Here is a 13,823-nt window from a genome sequence, read left to right as displayed (position 1 = left end):
ACACTGAAAACTTCCTTTTCAAATTTTAATTCCTAGTTGTAAAACAACTGTAGGGCAACCAGCAAGATAAGACATTAAACTGACTGCTTAATTGCCTTTTACTGTCTTGCTAGTTATATATGCACATTCTTAATAGTTCGTGAATCTTTATTTACTAGGATGAATAAATGACCTGTCGACAATTACATCAAACTCCACTAACTAAATAATCTCGGCACATGACACACTTTAACTCTAATGCGTCCTCAGTGAGTTTTAATTTCATTACACTTCACTTTTTTTTCTCGGCAGAGTGATTTAAACTGAATTAGTTTAACAGCATGGGGCAGGAGTACTCCAGGGCAAATAAAGTAAAATGCTGTTCTCACACTACGCTAAACAAGGTCTTGCAGTGAATTATGTTACTGTACATCATTGTTATTAACCAGAAAGCTCAGAGTTTGGGGAACACTTGGAAGTATCCTGCATTTTTATTTATATATTTTGTTCTTTCTCTAGCCACATGTGTGTGTTAGGTAGGATTTAAAGTGACATTTACATGGAGAAATTCACATTGACTGACTTGCTCTGATTTATTGCTTTGCGTTTCACTCAATTTCTTCTTAAATTAACCAGAGAGCACTTTGTAGTTCTGCTTCATTTCCCAATGCAGTTTTATTACACAGCCCTGGGGACTCGTGATAATTTATCACTATCAACTTTATTGGCTTCCCTCTTCTAAACCCTGTTCCAACCCTTACCAATACGTAAACCTAATACCAAACTACACCTTCCCTGAGTAAGTGTTAGATAAAAGCGTTGGTTTTGACTGATACAACAGAGAATTACTATTCAAAATCAGACCCGGAAAATAATCTGTTTTAAGGATTTCATCAGCATCAACTTTTACTTTCAGCATTAATTTCTAATCTTTTTTTTATCTAATTAAAATCTCTGTCTGTCTGCTGATACCATCGCTACCTTTGTGTAACCACAGATAGAGAGATCCTTGCCCTCAATCAGAATTTTGCCAGACTTTCACTCGGGATTAGAGTCACACTCTTGTTTAGTGGGTGCTTTCTATTAACAGAATAGAACAAATTTGGGCCCCATTCCTGCCTGCCCCAACCCACGTGAGTAACTTTACACACATGAATAGGCCCTTTGAGTGGGACTCCTCGCCGTTACCCGCATATGATAGCGTTTGCAGAACTGGAGGTCTGATACCCGATCCAGTAAACCTAAACCTAAGGATTTCCCCCAGAGCTGCAGTTGCTCAGCCCATTATAGAGCTGGTTTCAGGAAGAGCCTGATCCCTACCATGGTAAATTCCTACTGACGTCAAGGATTTTGCAAGTGTAGGAGAATCCAGAAAACCAAAGATAAAAATCACATTTTTGGAGGAAGCCCTAGCCACTCTGAAGCCGACTGACTATTTCTTGGCTCACCCTTTCCAGAATGACACTGTGTAAGCCTAATCAATTATTAAGACTTTCAGAGCAACCAAATCAGATGCAAACTCGGGTACAAATTCAAGTAAATCCATCACTGTGTGTGAGGCAATCCTGATATTTGCTAAAATAACATTTGCCTTTGCTCTAGATGCATGCATTTAGAAGAACTGGAAAGGACAGCCACAGTGGTTCTCTTTGAATAGGCGCTGACTATTTTTAAGGCAAAGAAAGTCTTCCTAGGATGGCAAAACATGCAAACCCATTAATGAAATAATGATTTCAAGAAAGGGATATGATGCATCTACATATTACTCCAGAGAGCCGCCGCTAGGCTGAGTAACACCCTTTCTTCCCACAGCTGGAAGTATTACTAGTGCTTGTGGAAGGCGATTAGCATGCAGTTAGTCTGCTAGTTAGCGCTATCCTCAAAGTCCCCCAGCTCGCCCCCAAGACAGGAGGGCACAGGCTGCTCCTGGCATCTCTGAAGCAGCAAACTCCACGCTGAAGTCACTCAAAACACCAACATTTACCACCTTTCTGGAAGTGCTCAACATGCTGGGACATCACGCTCCTGCTTGTTGGTGAGTTATTGATCACTGAGGCCGTCAGGTATTATTTTTAGCTCCGAATAATGATTTGAAAGCAGGAGCTTGGCCCAGAGCCCCACAGCGACAACAGGTCAGGCAGAAGAAACAAAGCTCAGAGCTACAGCCCAGGTAAAAGAGACTTCATCACCTATTTCAATTTACACTTGCGCAGCACCTGGCTTTTCTGTCCAGGACTGGACTCACACACTACTGAGACACGAGGAAAGAAAGGGAAAAAGACAGAAAATACTGTTAGCACTACCTGCCTTGAGCCAAATCCTGGAGCCACTAGGGAGTTTTTCTTAATTAAGCACTATTTTCTTGGCAGCTCTGAGAATCTCAGAAACGAAATTCTGTTCAAGTTACACGAGCTGATTTTTAAGACCTGCTAGTGACCAAATATGTAAAGTACTGTATGAAATTCCAGACGCAGGATGATAATTGCCTGCAGCCACAGTCATCACGTTTCATTCAGCAAGTGAATCTTTACTGGGAACATTAGCGAAGGAACACATTGTGCTTCTCAGCTGTAAGGACACAACAGTATTTCACACAACAAGTATTTCACGTGCCCTGGGAGAGGACGCTGGAGCAAAATCACAACAAGCCCTGCATCAGAAAATCACAACCAAAATCCAACTGAGCGCCTGCTTCGTCCCATGCTCCGGCCGCTAACCTGACAGTCGACGATGCAGAAATGAATGAGATGACTCAAACTGATATCTGGTGCCTGCATGTTAATCCTGTCCCTTAATAAACTGCCTTTATTAGTTTAACAACCTAAAAATAACTGGCTGCATGATACTGACCAACTCTAATTAAAACATCTGCAAGCCCATCTAGCCCGAGCTACCCTTTAGATCATGTGCCACCACTTCAAAGCCTGTGCATCAAGTCAGTAATTGTAACACTGCATCTAAATATTTAAGCTAGGGGCTGGTAGTCGCGTGTCCCATTTACAGTCAGCATCTGTCCTCTAATTCCATTACAGTACAAAGCAAAAATGTTTCCCAAAACTTGCAAACAGGAAAAGCATCACACGGCGAGAGAAGCAGCAGCAGCAGCTTGAACTTTCTAGCTGCTGAGCAGGGCTTTTGTGCTAAGGTCCTTTTTCCCCCCCCCTTCAAACTCCCCACATACACACACAAAAATAGGGGTGGTGCTGAAATTGTATTAATGTGAGCCTCAGGCACACAGAAAAAAAGAAAAGAGGAAGGGGAGGGAGAGGGGGGAAGGGTTTGGTCCAAGATGAAAGTAAGAAGGAAATAAAGGAGGCAATTTAGTCTGCTGTAGCCTGAATTGCTCTCAGTACAGCCAAGGGTAGAGGCTTGGGATGAGTAGGGCCCTTTTTGGACGGGTGTGCATGACTGGGGGAGGATCCGCCAGGACAGGGCCCGGGGGCCAATTCCGCCGGCCGGGAACAGAGGCCCCCTTTGAGGCCGGGCGGGGGGGTCCCGGCCCCAGCCCCAGCCAGCGCCGCCCGCTCGCAGCGGACCCGAGGACCAGCTCTACACCCCATCGTTTGAGCGCTGAAAGCCACCGGTTTCTGCCAGAAAACAACAGCTATCTTATGAAGAGGGAAGTTATCAGATTAGTCAGCAAACCATGCCGCGCATAACTCCCACTAAAGGTACAAGCGACTCCCTCTTCTGTAGCGGTATGCTAAAAATATGCCCCGATGTACCATATAAAGGCACAAAAGTTTCTCTTTCATGTTCTTTATTTATGGCTTATGCTTTTAAGAAAAATATATCACGCATGCAGAAATACAGATATGCTATTATAGAATTATAAACTTCCTGATACGCACTGTGACAATCACGGTTTTCTTTAAATATATATCCAAAATCAGGGTAGAGGGTGACACTGACAGAAATGCTGAAAAACAGCAAAGCAGGCTGCACATGTGGCGTCTGTAAACGCCGGCGACAGAATCAGATTTAAGTGTCTGTGGACAGAGGCTGAAACAGAATCACAGCGGGGCATATGAAAGCTTACCTACGCTTATATACATGATGGGAGAAATCCCAAGCCACATGATATACTGTTTCTATCGCACATTTTTCAAAAATATCATGTTTCTCTTTTCCCTAATCCCACTCTGCTGTAAGTACTCCCCAAATCCCAAATCTTGAATTAGCTACCATTAAAATTACAACAATTGTTATCCTTTCCCTCGGAAAAAATGCCTCTCCCCGAGCCACCCAAATGCCCACAGCGAGGAGGGAATTTCAGGCAACGTCAGCAAATGTCCAGCACTAGATGTGTGCTCCCAAGCAGGAGAGTGATTCCACGCTCAGCCCCAGGACTTGCTTTCTGACCTAACCAAAAGCCTTCCCTTGCATCTACCTGCACCCACGCTCCTGCTACCGGGATACCTTGAGCCTGAGACCAGAGCTGTAAAAATTACTCAAACTATAAAAGACTCCAAAATACTGCACTTTTTTCACTCCATAACGCAGAGCGCTCCCACAGAGAGCCTTCGGCGGTGAGCTACCACACGATGGTTTTGCTGCGTGCCACCAGGATAACCTTCAGACATACTACAAGCAACCCAAGTGTCGGAGAGGGCATCCGAGACGCCCTGTCAGCAGGCACCCTCTGCTACCCCAGGCCGCGCGGCCAGGCTGGTGGGCGCTGGCAAATACGATCCTCCAGCATCAAAACCCTCAGGAGCGCTGCCAGTTATTTCAGTATGAGAGCAGGCTCTGACGTGATGATTTTTTATAGACGGGGTGAAATGGAAGCTCCTTTGCTGGCAATGGGAATTGAAGCAGAACCTTTTTTGTTGGCCAGGTACAGAAAGTAGCGGTGGATGTATTTTGTGGTTGTTTTTTCCTTGTAACAAACTCTCCAGTGTGTTGTCCCTATAGTATCACACAATACATAAGGTATACGTATGGTAACAAATATTTTCTTGAGCAGCAGCTCTCTCGCACTGCAGCATCCCCACCACTCCAGTAATAAGATTAAGCAACAGCTTGCTACTCAGGGAGGGGGAGCAGGCGTTGCTGCGGGGAAGAGCACGATCTCCCTCCAACTGCCAAACCTTCCCAGGCACTGCCACGGAACAGACGGGATTATCCAGCTGCCGTTTGCACAGAACTGCCCGGCCACGTTCATGCAGCAAAAACGTGCGTGCGCAAGGACAGGACAGGGCTGCGCTACCCCATTTAGTCAGGGGGAATTTTGCCACTGACCGAACTCGGAAGAAGCAAAGTAGGACATTCACAGCCGCAGAAAGTGAAGCAGGGGGTACGTCGGAGGGCAGAACGCAGCCTCCTCGTACGGCCGTGCTGGGGGACGCGAGCAAGCCCCCGTTCGCAGCGAGGCACTGCCAGCCCCAGTGCTTTTCCTGCAAGAGTCTCGGGGCTCCCCCGGGCTGGAGGGCGGCAGCCGCGCACCCAGACACTGATTTACAGTAGATCAGGAGCTGCACTTTAAAGAGCAGAGAGTCAAAGAACAGGAAGAGTATTTCAAAGAGAAGTAGAGGGGTGGGTTATACTGATAATAGTATTTTTTCTCTTGCTGTCTCTATTAATTACTTTTTGTTCCATAAAGCAGGGATATTATCAAGGCTTCCTATCTTCTGTTTCTAATCTCTGCTGAGAAATTCAGGAAGACAGAAAAGCTAGATATTTTAAAACAACTAGGGCACTGAGTCTAGCTATGTTTCCCTTAGTGCTCATCCCTCTCAGAACAATTTTCTGTTGCCGGAGGTTCTGGGGGAAACTCTGTGACCCATCGCACACGGGCAGCTAGACTGGGCAATCAAACTCTGCCTTCTCACCTTAATCTATTACTTCGTTAGCATCTTCTGCGTGTTTGTATTACACACATCCATCCAAACACAGACACACAGAAGATGAGGTTTCCCTGAAAGCTTTATTAACAGAGTTGAAAACTAAGTTTTGGGAGTGTTTTAGGGTTTGTTCCTACACAACAAGGAGATATCCTATTTTTAAAGAACGGGTTTCAGTTGTCCTTCTTGAATGGTACTCAGCATCTCTAAATGTCTAAAAAATGCTAGAAACATTTTCTAGGTAAAAACAGCTACTTTTTCCACGGTGGAGAGTCCATAAAACTGCATGGAGCATCAGCTATTAGGGGCTCATTGAATAATTCATCCCTCATTGCAAGCCCATAATGTCTTTTCTCAGCCTTTTGTGGGGCTGTTTTCTCTTCTTTTCTCCTTGAATTATAAAAAGGTTGCCTTCTTTTGTTCACATCAAGCTGCTGCTAGCTGAAGCTTTGTCTGTGCAAAGCCAAAGTGTGAGTTTCAATGGACTCCCCCCTCTTTGTTTTCCAAGTTCATCTCCAAGTGTAGATTGTGTATAGAAGGCCTTCTTTGTAAAAGCTGGAAAAGTTGTACAAATGTTTGACCAGCTCATTTGGTACTTTTGTCTCGCCTTCACCAGTGCCTGTGCATGTGGTGGGCAGCCACTTCCACGCACAGGCCGCCCAACCTCGCCTGCCCCTCCACTCCGGCCCGGCCGGCGAGCTGGGCACAACCACAGTGGGGGCAGTGGCTGCCCCCGGAGCAGCCCCTCGCCTCTGCCTTGGTCACGTTGCAACCCCCTCGCAGCCCCTGACCAACCACCAACACAAGCTTTTCCCAGCAGTTTTAAGAGGAGAAGAAACAAAACACGCGGCTCCCTGTCCTGCCCTGCCCACGGCTGCAAAGACTTCGAGGCTTCGCACGCTTTGGCTACAACCACCCCTTCTGTGCAGCTGCAGCCTTTTGCTGGGCTTGGGCTGGCAAAGCAGCCCCTGAGTGGCTGTGCCAGGGGCTCCGCTGCCGGCTCTGGCCCTCCCTGGCCCTGCTATTGAAACCCAAACCAGTGCCAACCCCCATCTTTGCCCCCACCTCCACACCATTCCCACATGCTGCATGGGCGTACCAGTGTGGGAATGGGATGGATGGGACATGGCAGCCGCCCCATCGGGGCTAGCTCCTCACCCGGGCTAGCTCCTCGCCCTACACCTCCTGCTGCGCTGGCCCCCGACGACCTCCAGGAGAAGGGGAGCAATACCCACCAGCACCCTGAGCTGGCATGGGCTGATCCCAGGGCTCCACGAAATGGGCAGGGGGGAAAAGGGGACTTTACCTCTTTCGCTGAGGATGCCGTCAATGCTGTGCTTGGCCTTCTTGTCGCCTTCCTCCACCTCCTTCCTTTCCAGCTCGGCCTCCTCTTCCTCGCCTTTCCCAAACTTGCTCCGCAGGATGCGGCTGATGGAGCTCACTTCGGGGGGAGCGCAGAGCTGTGACCGGGCTCGTCCCCAGCAGCCCCCCACGGCAGCCGGGCCGCGGAGCCCAGCCCCGCACCAGTGCCGCTGCCCCACGTCCCCCCCGGCCGCCGCCAGCCGGGGCTTTCGGGGGCAGCCGCCCGCTCCCCTACCCGCGGGGGCTCCCCGGGCCACTGCCCCGCACCACGCTCCAGCGCCCGCACCGCCGCCCCGCAAGTGTTTTTTTTCCCCGAGCCCAGGCAGTGGATGTTGAGGAAACCCCACGGACACCCGCACAAATACCGCCCCGGCTCCGTGTGCCCCCCCAGCAAACAACGCACCGGCACAGGGAGCTGTTCCCCGCCTCCCGCTCCCCGGCTCCGGCAAGCCCCGAGCCGCCCTGCGGCAGCGGCCCGGCGGGGAAGCGGGGCCGGAGCAGGGAAGGGGATGCAGTTGCGATTTAATTAAAAACACCACCGCCGAGCGCAGGAACCCTCCCGGGACGCCTCTGCCGGTACCAGCGCGCTAAGGCCGACCGCTTCACGGGCACCGGCCCGGGGCTCCGCTCTCGCCGGGCACGGGGCTCGCCCCGGGAACCGCGCTGCCCTCCCCGTACCGGCCCCGGCCCTCCGGGACGTGTCCGAGCCCCCGCCGCCCGGCCGGCGCCCCGTACCTGACGGCACCGTGTTGCGGTCACACACCCCGTCCTTCAGCAGCTTGTCCCGGATCTCCCAGCTGAACATGCCCGCGTTTTCCCGCTTGTATTCCTCGATTTTCTTCTCAACATCCGGCGTCGTCACCTGCTTCAGTACAGACAAGGCGAGCGGGCACAGTCTGCGGGGCCGGGCGCGGCCGCGGGGCCCGGGCTGCCGCCGCCGGGACCCCGGGGCCGGAGCCTCCCCGCCGCCGCCCCGCCCGGCCGCAGCGAGAGCCGACACCGGCCCCGCGTAGAAACCCCGTCGTAAAACACCCCGAGGACGGGTAGGTTAAAATCGGAGGCGACGTAACAGGTAACAACGGGCCCGCATAAGACGAGCACCCCGCGGGTTAAACGAAACTTCCCAGGAAATCCTCCGGAAGGTGGGATCGAGCCCTCGGCAAGGAAAATCCCGAGTCAGGCAGCACCGGCTGCCGTGCGGCCGAGAGAAAATCCCAGGGAAATTCTGGGTCGGGATGAGAGGAGGGCTCCGTGTGAGCGAAGCTCCGAGCCAGTGAAGTTTCGGCTGCACAAAGTTCGCAGCGCCAAGTAAAAAGCAGCGTAATAAAACCGCTGAGAGGTCCGAGCACCGAGAGGCTTCTCCGATGGCCTCGTGATTTTAAAATAAAGCCGAATTCAAACAAAACAAAGGTCTCCCGGCTGGGAACAGCCTTTCGTTCGGGTAATACGCTTATAAAAAAATATCTCTGGTCCCAACACCGAAAGGGAAAGTTCAAGCATTGCTACTTTAGAAGTGACAAAGGGAAAAAAATCTAGCAGCAACTTTCAACGGAAACTCAAGCCTTTACTTCGCTTTTGTGGGAATGAAAAGCAATAGCAGGAGGAGGCTAATCTTGAGTCAAATATCCGTATTTATCTGCATTATTGTGAGCGCAAACTTTTTAGCGGTGCAGCTATAAATACACGCAGCTTTGGAGCGGACAGAAAAATAAACAGCGGGAGAAGGAGCAGGAGGCAGACAGACAGAAATACAGGTAATTTTTTTTGCGCTTTGCAACGAAAGAAGCGAGGGCCCGATCCCGCCGCGCTGTGCAAGCCCTGGCATCTGACCGATCGCCTCCCCGGTCCGTCCCGGCAGCGCCGAGCCCGGCCGCGGCTGTCGTGGGGCGAAGCGTGGGGCACTCGGGGCTTTGGACTGAGGAGCGCTCACAAAACGACCCCTTTCTCCCTAGGTTCGTTTGAGAACTAATTTTTTAAAATAGCATTTTCTTGATTAAAAAAAAAAAAATCATTGCCACGCAACTGCTAGGGGATTTTTTAAAGCCTGGGGAACTTTGGGAGCAACAGGCGGGGACGCGGCGGGCGCTGCTGTGAGCGCTGCGTGTCTGCGCCCACCCCCGGCCCCGCACCGGCCCCGGCCCTGCGGCGCTGCCGCCTCCCCGCCCGCAGACCCCGGCCCCGGCGGGGCCTCGCTCCCCGCCGCCGCGGCCGGGCTTTGCAGCGGGGCTCACCTTGGGCTTGCTGCCGCCGATGGCCCCCGGCCGGATGGAGCCCGTCTCCTGGTACCTGCAGAGAATTTTGGAGACGCAGCCGTGGGACACTCGCAGCTGGCGAGAGATGACACAGGGCCTTATGCCATGGTGGGCCATCTCCACTATCTTGTGTCGGATATGGTTGGGTAAAGGCCTGCCATTGATAAACACTCCTCCGAGCTGATTGACTCTGCCCTGGCCTAGAGGAGTAGAGACTAGAAAAGGAGGGGAGGGGAGGCAGGAGGGGGAAATGGCGTTAACGTCTCCTTCGGATCCTGCTGGGTCTTTTTTTTTTCTTGTTATTGTTTCTTTTTGTTTTTTTGTCGTTGCTTTTCTGCAAGGCAACTCGCCGCCACCCGCCCCCGCCCGCCCAGCCGCCCCGCAGCGCGCCCGGGGCCCGCCGGCCCCCGCCGAGCCCCGCGCTGCCGCCCCGGCGGGCAGGGGAAGGCGGCGGGGCGGCTTCACCTGTTGCACTCGCACCGGAGCCGGCTTTCAGGGCTTGCCCGGCTCCAGCGGAGAAGGGGGGGAACCGGCGCGGGAGGCCCGCGGGCTCCCCGGGCGGCTCGGGGGCCGGCCCGCGGCTCGGCCGCCCCGGGGAGCAGCGGTGGGAGCCGTCGCAGGCGCCCGTTCTTCCCCGGGCAGGGGCCTGCGGGGCTCCCCGGTGCTGCGGGGCTCCAGCACCGCCGCTGCCCGGAGGAAGAACCGCCACTTGCGGCGGTCCGGCCCGCCCGGGACAAGCCCTCGTTTCTAAAGTCCCTTTCGATTTCGTTTCGTTTATTTTAATTTTTTTCCTAACTTTTCCCCCACTTTTTTCTAACTTCGGGCTCCCCAAAGCACTGCCCTTCACCCTGCGAGCGAGCGGCCTCAGGGCCCGCCGCGCCGCCGACCTCCCGGTCAGTTCCCCCCGCACCGGCCTTCCCCGCACCGGCCCCTGCCCCAGCCCGGCCTCGGGACGGCGGCTCTGACAGCCGGGGCCGCGGGCTGTCCGGGGAGCCCTCCCTGCACCGGCTCCCGGCACGGAGGGATTCTCGCTTTCCCGAGCGGGAGCAGCCCGGGCGCGGCCTCACCTTCCAGCGGGAAGCCGCTGCGGGGGTAGTTCTGCCCGGCCCCGGGTCGCATCATCCTGGGGACAGCTCCGGCCAGAGTTGTCATCGCGGCGGCGGCCCGGCAGGGTTATATCCAGGTGAGGGCCGATCTAGGAGAGATCCGCGCTGTCAGCGGGTCCCACCGAATCAGGAGCGGTCCCGGGAGGGGGTGGGGGATGCCGCCGGGGGGCGGGGAGGAGGCAGCTCCGCCGCTGCCCCTTTGTCAGTGACCCGCGCTGCCCCGCACCGGGAGGGCAGGGGCCGGGGCCCCGCCGGGCGGCGAGGCTGGGCGCGGGGGAGGGAGGGCGGGCGGGCGGGCGGCGGAGGAAGGGGGGGGGGGGGGGGCGGCGGCGGCGGCGGCGCTGTCCCCGGTGCGGCGGGGCGCAGCGGCCGCGGGGCCGGGAGCATTTATCGGCTCCGTCCCCGGCGCGGCTCCGCGGCGGCGCCGCCGCGATTGGCCGCCGCCGCCCGGCCCGGCCGCGCCGCCCCCGCTGATTGGGCGAGCGGGGCGGCTCCGCCGCATCGCCCCGGCCGGCGCGGCCGCAGCGTGACCGGCCCGGCCCGGCCCGGCCCGGCGCTGGGCCCTCTCGCCGCGGGCAGAGAGCGGCCGGCCGTGCCCCGACGGCCGCCCCGGCCCCGGGGAGGGAAGGGGAGGACCCGCCGGAGGCGGCCCGGACCTCGCAGCCGTGGGGACCCGCGTCGCTCCGGGGCTCCGCGGGGCCGCAGCCCTGCCCCGCCAGGCACGAAGGGGCAGCGCCGGCCTCGCTGCCCATCAAGTGCTTTGTCTCGAGGCTCTGCTCCTCCGGGCACGAGTGGCGGGGGGCAGGGGAGGAACAACCTTCCTTCTTTTTTTTTTTTTTTAAATGAAAAAAAGCTTCTTCCTTCTATTTATTTATTTTGCACCGAAATCTCTCGCCGTCCAGAAGAAACATCTCTGGACCAAATGGTGCTAACGGTTTTGATAGCGAGAGCCGCCAGTGAGATCTCCGTGGGGGCTTCTGCTTTTAAAAATCGATGGCAGGAGCGTGTCCCTGCACCGCATGCGTGTGCGTGAGCGTGCCTGTGCGGGTGTGCATGGGTGCGAGGCGGCGCGTGTTAAAGTCTCACTAACAAGCGTTTGTTCCCAGGAATTTATTGTAGTATTCAAACTAAACTGCTGGAAAAATAAAAGAGGTAAAGTCTGCCTAGGAGCTGAAGTGACCACAGCAGGATATGACGCCAGGAGTGTTGTAAAGACTGTCTGTCCTTAAAGAAGGTACTATTGTGCATGGCCTTTTATTTATAACTTGGTAAGTGCCAGCAAACTCGCCTCCTTTACACTCTGAAGTGCCAGCCCAGCTTTCCACAGTGCTCTTTATTTGCAATAGTCTATTCAGTAACTGTCACTCCCGAGCTTCAAGTTATTCAAGACCTTAATCAATCAAAAGGATGAGAATCGTTCAGGTTTCCTCCTTTGAAATTAGGGAAACAATGTTTTCTGGGCTCCCAGTCCGCTTCTCCTTTACGGACCGGGCGATCATTTCGGGGCCGGTACCGGCCCCGGGGAGGGCGGGGGTTCGCGTTATTTAAGGAAAAAATCCGGAGCCGGAATAATAAACGAATCCGGCCGCCGCGGGACAGGCGGCAGCGGCGCTCGGGAAAGCGCGGGGCTTGCCGGCGGGCCCCGCACCGGGGTGCTGGGGCGGCGGAGCCGGCGGACCCAGCCGGCCTGCCCGCCCCCAGCCCGGCAGCCTCAGCGCCGGTGCCCCGCACGCCCGGGCGGCCCTGGCCCGCCGTCCTGCTCTCCCCAGCCCCCGCGCCCCGGCCACCGAACCCAGCCGTTTCCATCACTTTTTAAGTGCATAAAAACAAACCCCAAATCCTGGGTGCGCGGCGGCCGCCGGCTCTGCTCAGGAAAGCTGTCCACGCACCCCAGAAACAGGTTGGCAAGAGAAGTTCGCACGCCAGTAAAAGTCCGCCTATATTTTACGCAGCGTTTGTGTCTCACGAAGCACCCCCATGACCGAAGCCTTGACAAAACGGCTGGCGAGCCCCGGGCAAGCCCAGCCCCGGGCAGCCGCGGCCAGCGCCGAGCTCGGGCAGCCGGGGCTGTGCCGGCAGCCGCAGCCCTCCAGAAACGCTCCAAAGGCAGCGGCCACACCGCACGCCTTGCCACGCGTGTGCTACCCGCGGAAGGAAGGCGGGAGAAGGGTGATTAACAAAAAAGGACGGATCTATTTCAGGTTTAATTCGTGCTTGGGAAACAGGCGGCGGGAAGCGGGGAGCCACGGGAGCGCACACGGCACCCCCCGGCCGCCCCCTCGCCGCCGTGGCCCCGGCCGTGGGAGCAGGAACCCTTCCCACCCGCGGCCGCGGCGGGGGGGGGCGCCAGCGCGAGCCTCGGGCCGTAACCCACGGACACGCGCGGAGGGGGCGCGCACGGGGACTGCCCCGACCCCTCGGCGCGCAGGCGGAGGCGCGGAGCCCCCGCCCCCGCAGCCCCAGACGGGCCCGGAGCTGCTTTTCCTCCTCCTTCAACGAGTTGCGCCCGTGTGCGCGGCGTGTGTGTCTGCGTGGGCCCGGCTGCCGCGCCGGGGCCGCCCCGGCGGGCCGCTCCCGCGCCGTCCGCTGCCGGGAGCCGCCTCGGGCGCTCCGGGGCCGCCGCCGCTCCCGCGGAGGCCCGGGGCCGGTGGCACCGGGGCAGGGGCGGCCCCGCTCCGTCGCCGCGGCTCCCGCAGCGCCTCCCGTGTCCCCGCTCCGCGCCCGGCCCCGCGGGGCTGGCGGGGGACCCCGCCGCCCCCGCGCCCCCCCGGGGCCCCGGATGCGGCGCCCCGCTCCCCCGGGACAGGCTGCCGGGCCGGGCGGCGGGGCAAAGCGGCGTGAAACCCACCTAGTCTCGTCCTGCGCTAGCGGGCACCGAGTGCGCCGAGACGAAACGGCCGCATCCTCCCGCACGGGAACTGTTAAAAATTCAAGGGAAAAAGATTAGGCACGAACGCCGGGCCCCGCTCCTCCCTCCCCTCCGCGCCCCCACCCCCGCTACAGTCCTTCAGGCCAGCAGAGATGATTTCACGGTTTTCCAGTGGAAATAGCTAAAAATGCTCCTGCTAATTACAGAGCTCTTCCAGGCCAGGTGCACTTTTAATTGGATTAGTAAGTGCTCTATATTAAACCTGCAGCACATCAAATGGACAGTGAAAATTAGAGCTATTAAGAACACAGGCAATCATTCCTGACCGATAACATTACTGCTTTCCTCTCTATTAGAAATAAATCAATTATCCCCTTTCCGGGTATGCGCGCATACATTAATTTCTCCTAAG

The 13,823-nt window shown here is 56.1% G+C and overlaps 1 protein-coding gene across 2 annotated transcripts in view; it reads right to left on the bottom strand.

Moving 5' to 3' along the window:
* Positions 1 to 10,681, bottom strand: part of PAX3 (paired box 3) — an 81,871-nt gene extending 71,190 nt beyond the window's left edge. The window contains exons 1-4 of one of the 2 annotated variants that reach the window (XM_087739298.1): positions 10,504 to 10,681; positions 9,416 to 9,651; positions 7,920 to 8,049; positions 7,129 to 7,263 (exon numbers count right to left, since the gene is read on the bottom strand). In XM_087739298.1, coding sequence (XP_087595424.1) covers positions 7,129 to 7,263; positions 7,920 to 8,049; positions 9,416 to 9,651; positions 10,504 to 10,588 — 586 coding nt within the window. In that variant the 5' untranslated portion in view covers positions 10,589 to 10,681. The remainder of the gene's footprint in view (positions 1 to 7,128; positions 7,264 to 7,919; positions 8,050 to 9,415; positions 9,652 to 10,503) is intronic. The other variant, XM_087739299.1, reaches the window with a different exon arrangement.
* Positions 10,682 to 13,823: the final 3,142 nt, after the last annotated feature.

The sequence above is a fragment of the Nipponia nippon genome, unplaced genomic scaffold, assembly GCF_047370975.1.
Source record: "Nipponia nippon isolate SJK-2023a ecotype South Korea unplaced genomic scaffold, ASM4737097v1 scaffold_7, whole genome shotgun sequence".
In the NCBI taxonomy this organism is placed as follows: Eukaryota; Metazoa; Chordata; class Aves; order Pelecaniformes; family Threskiornithidae; genus Nipponia; species Nipponia nippon.
This window is presented reverse-complemented; position numbering and strand designations above follow the sequence as displayed.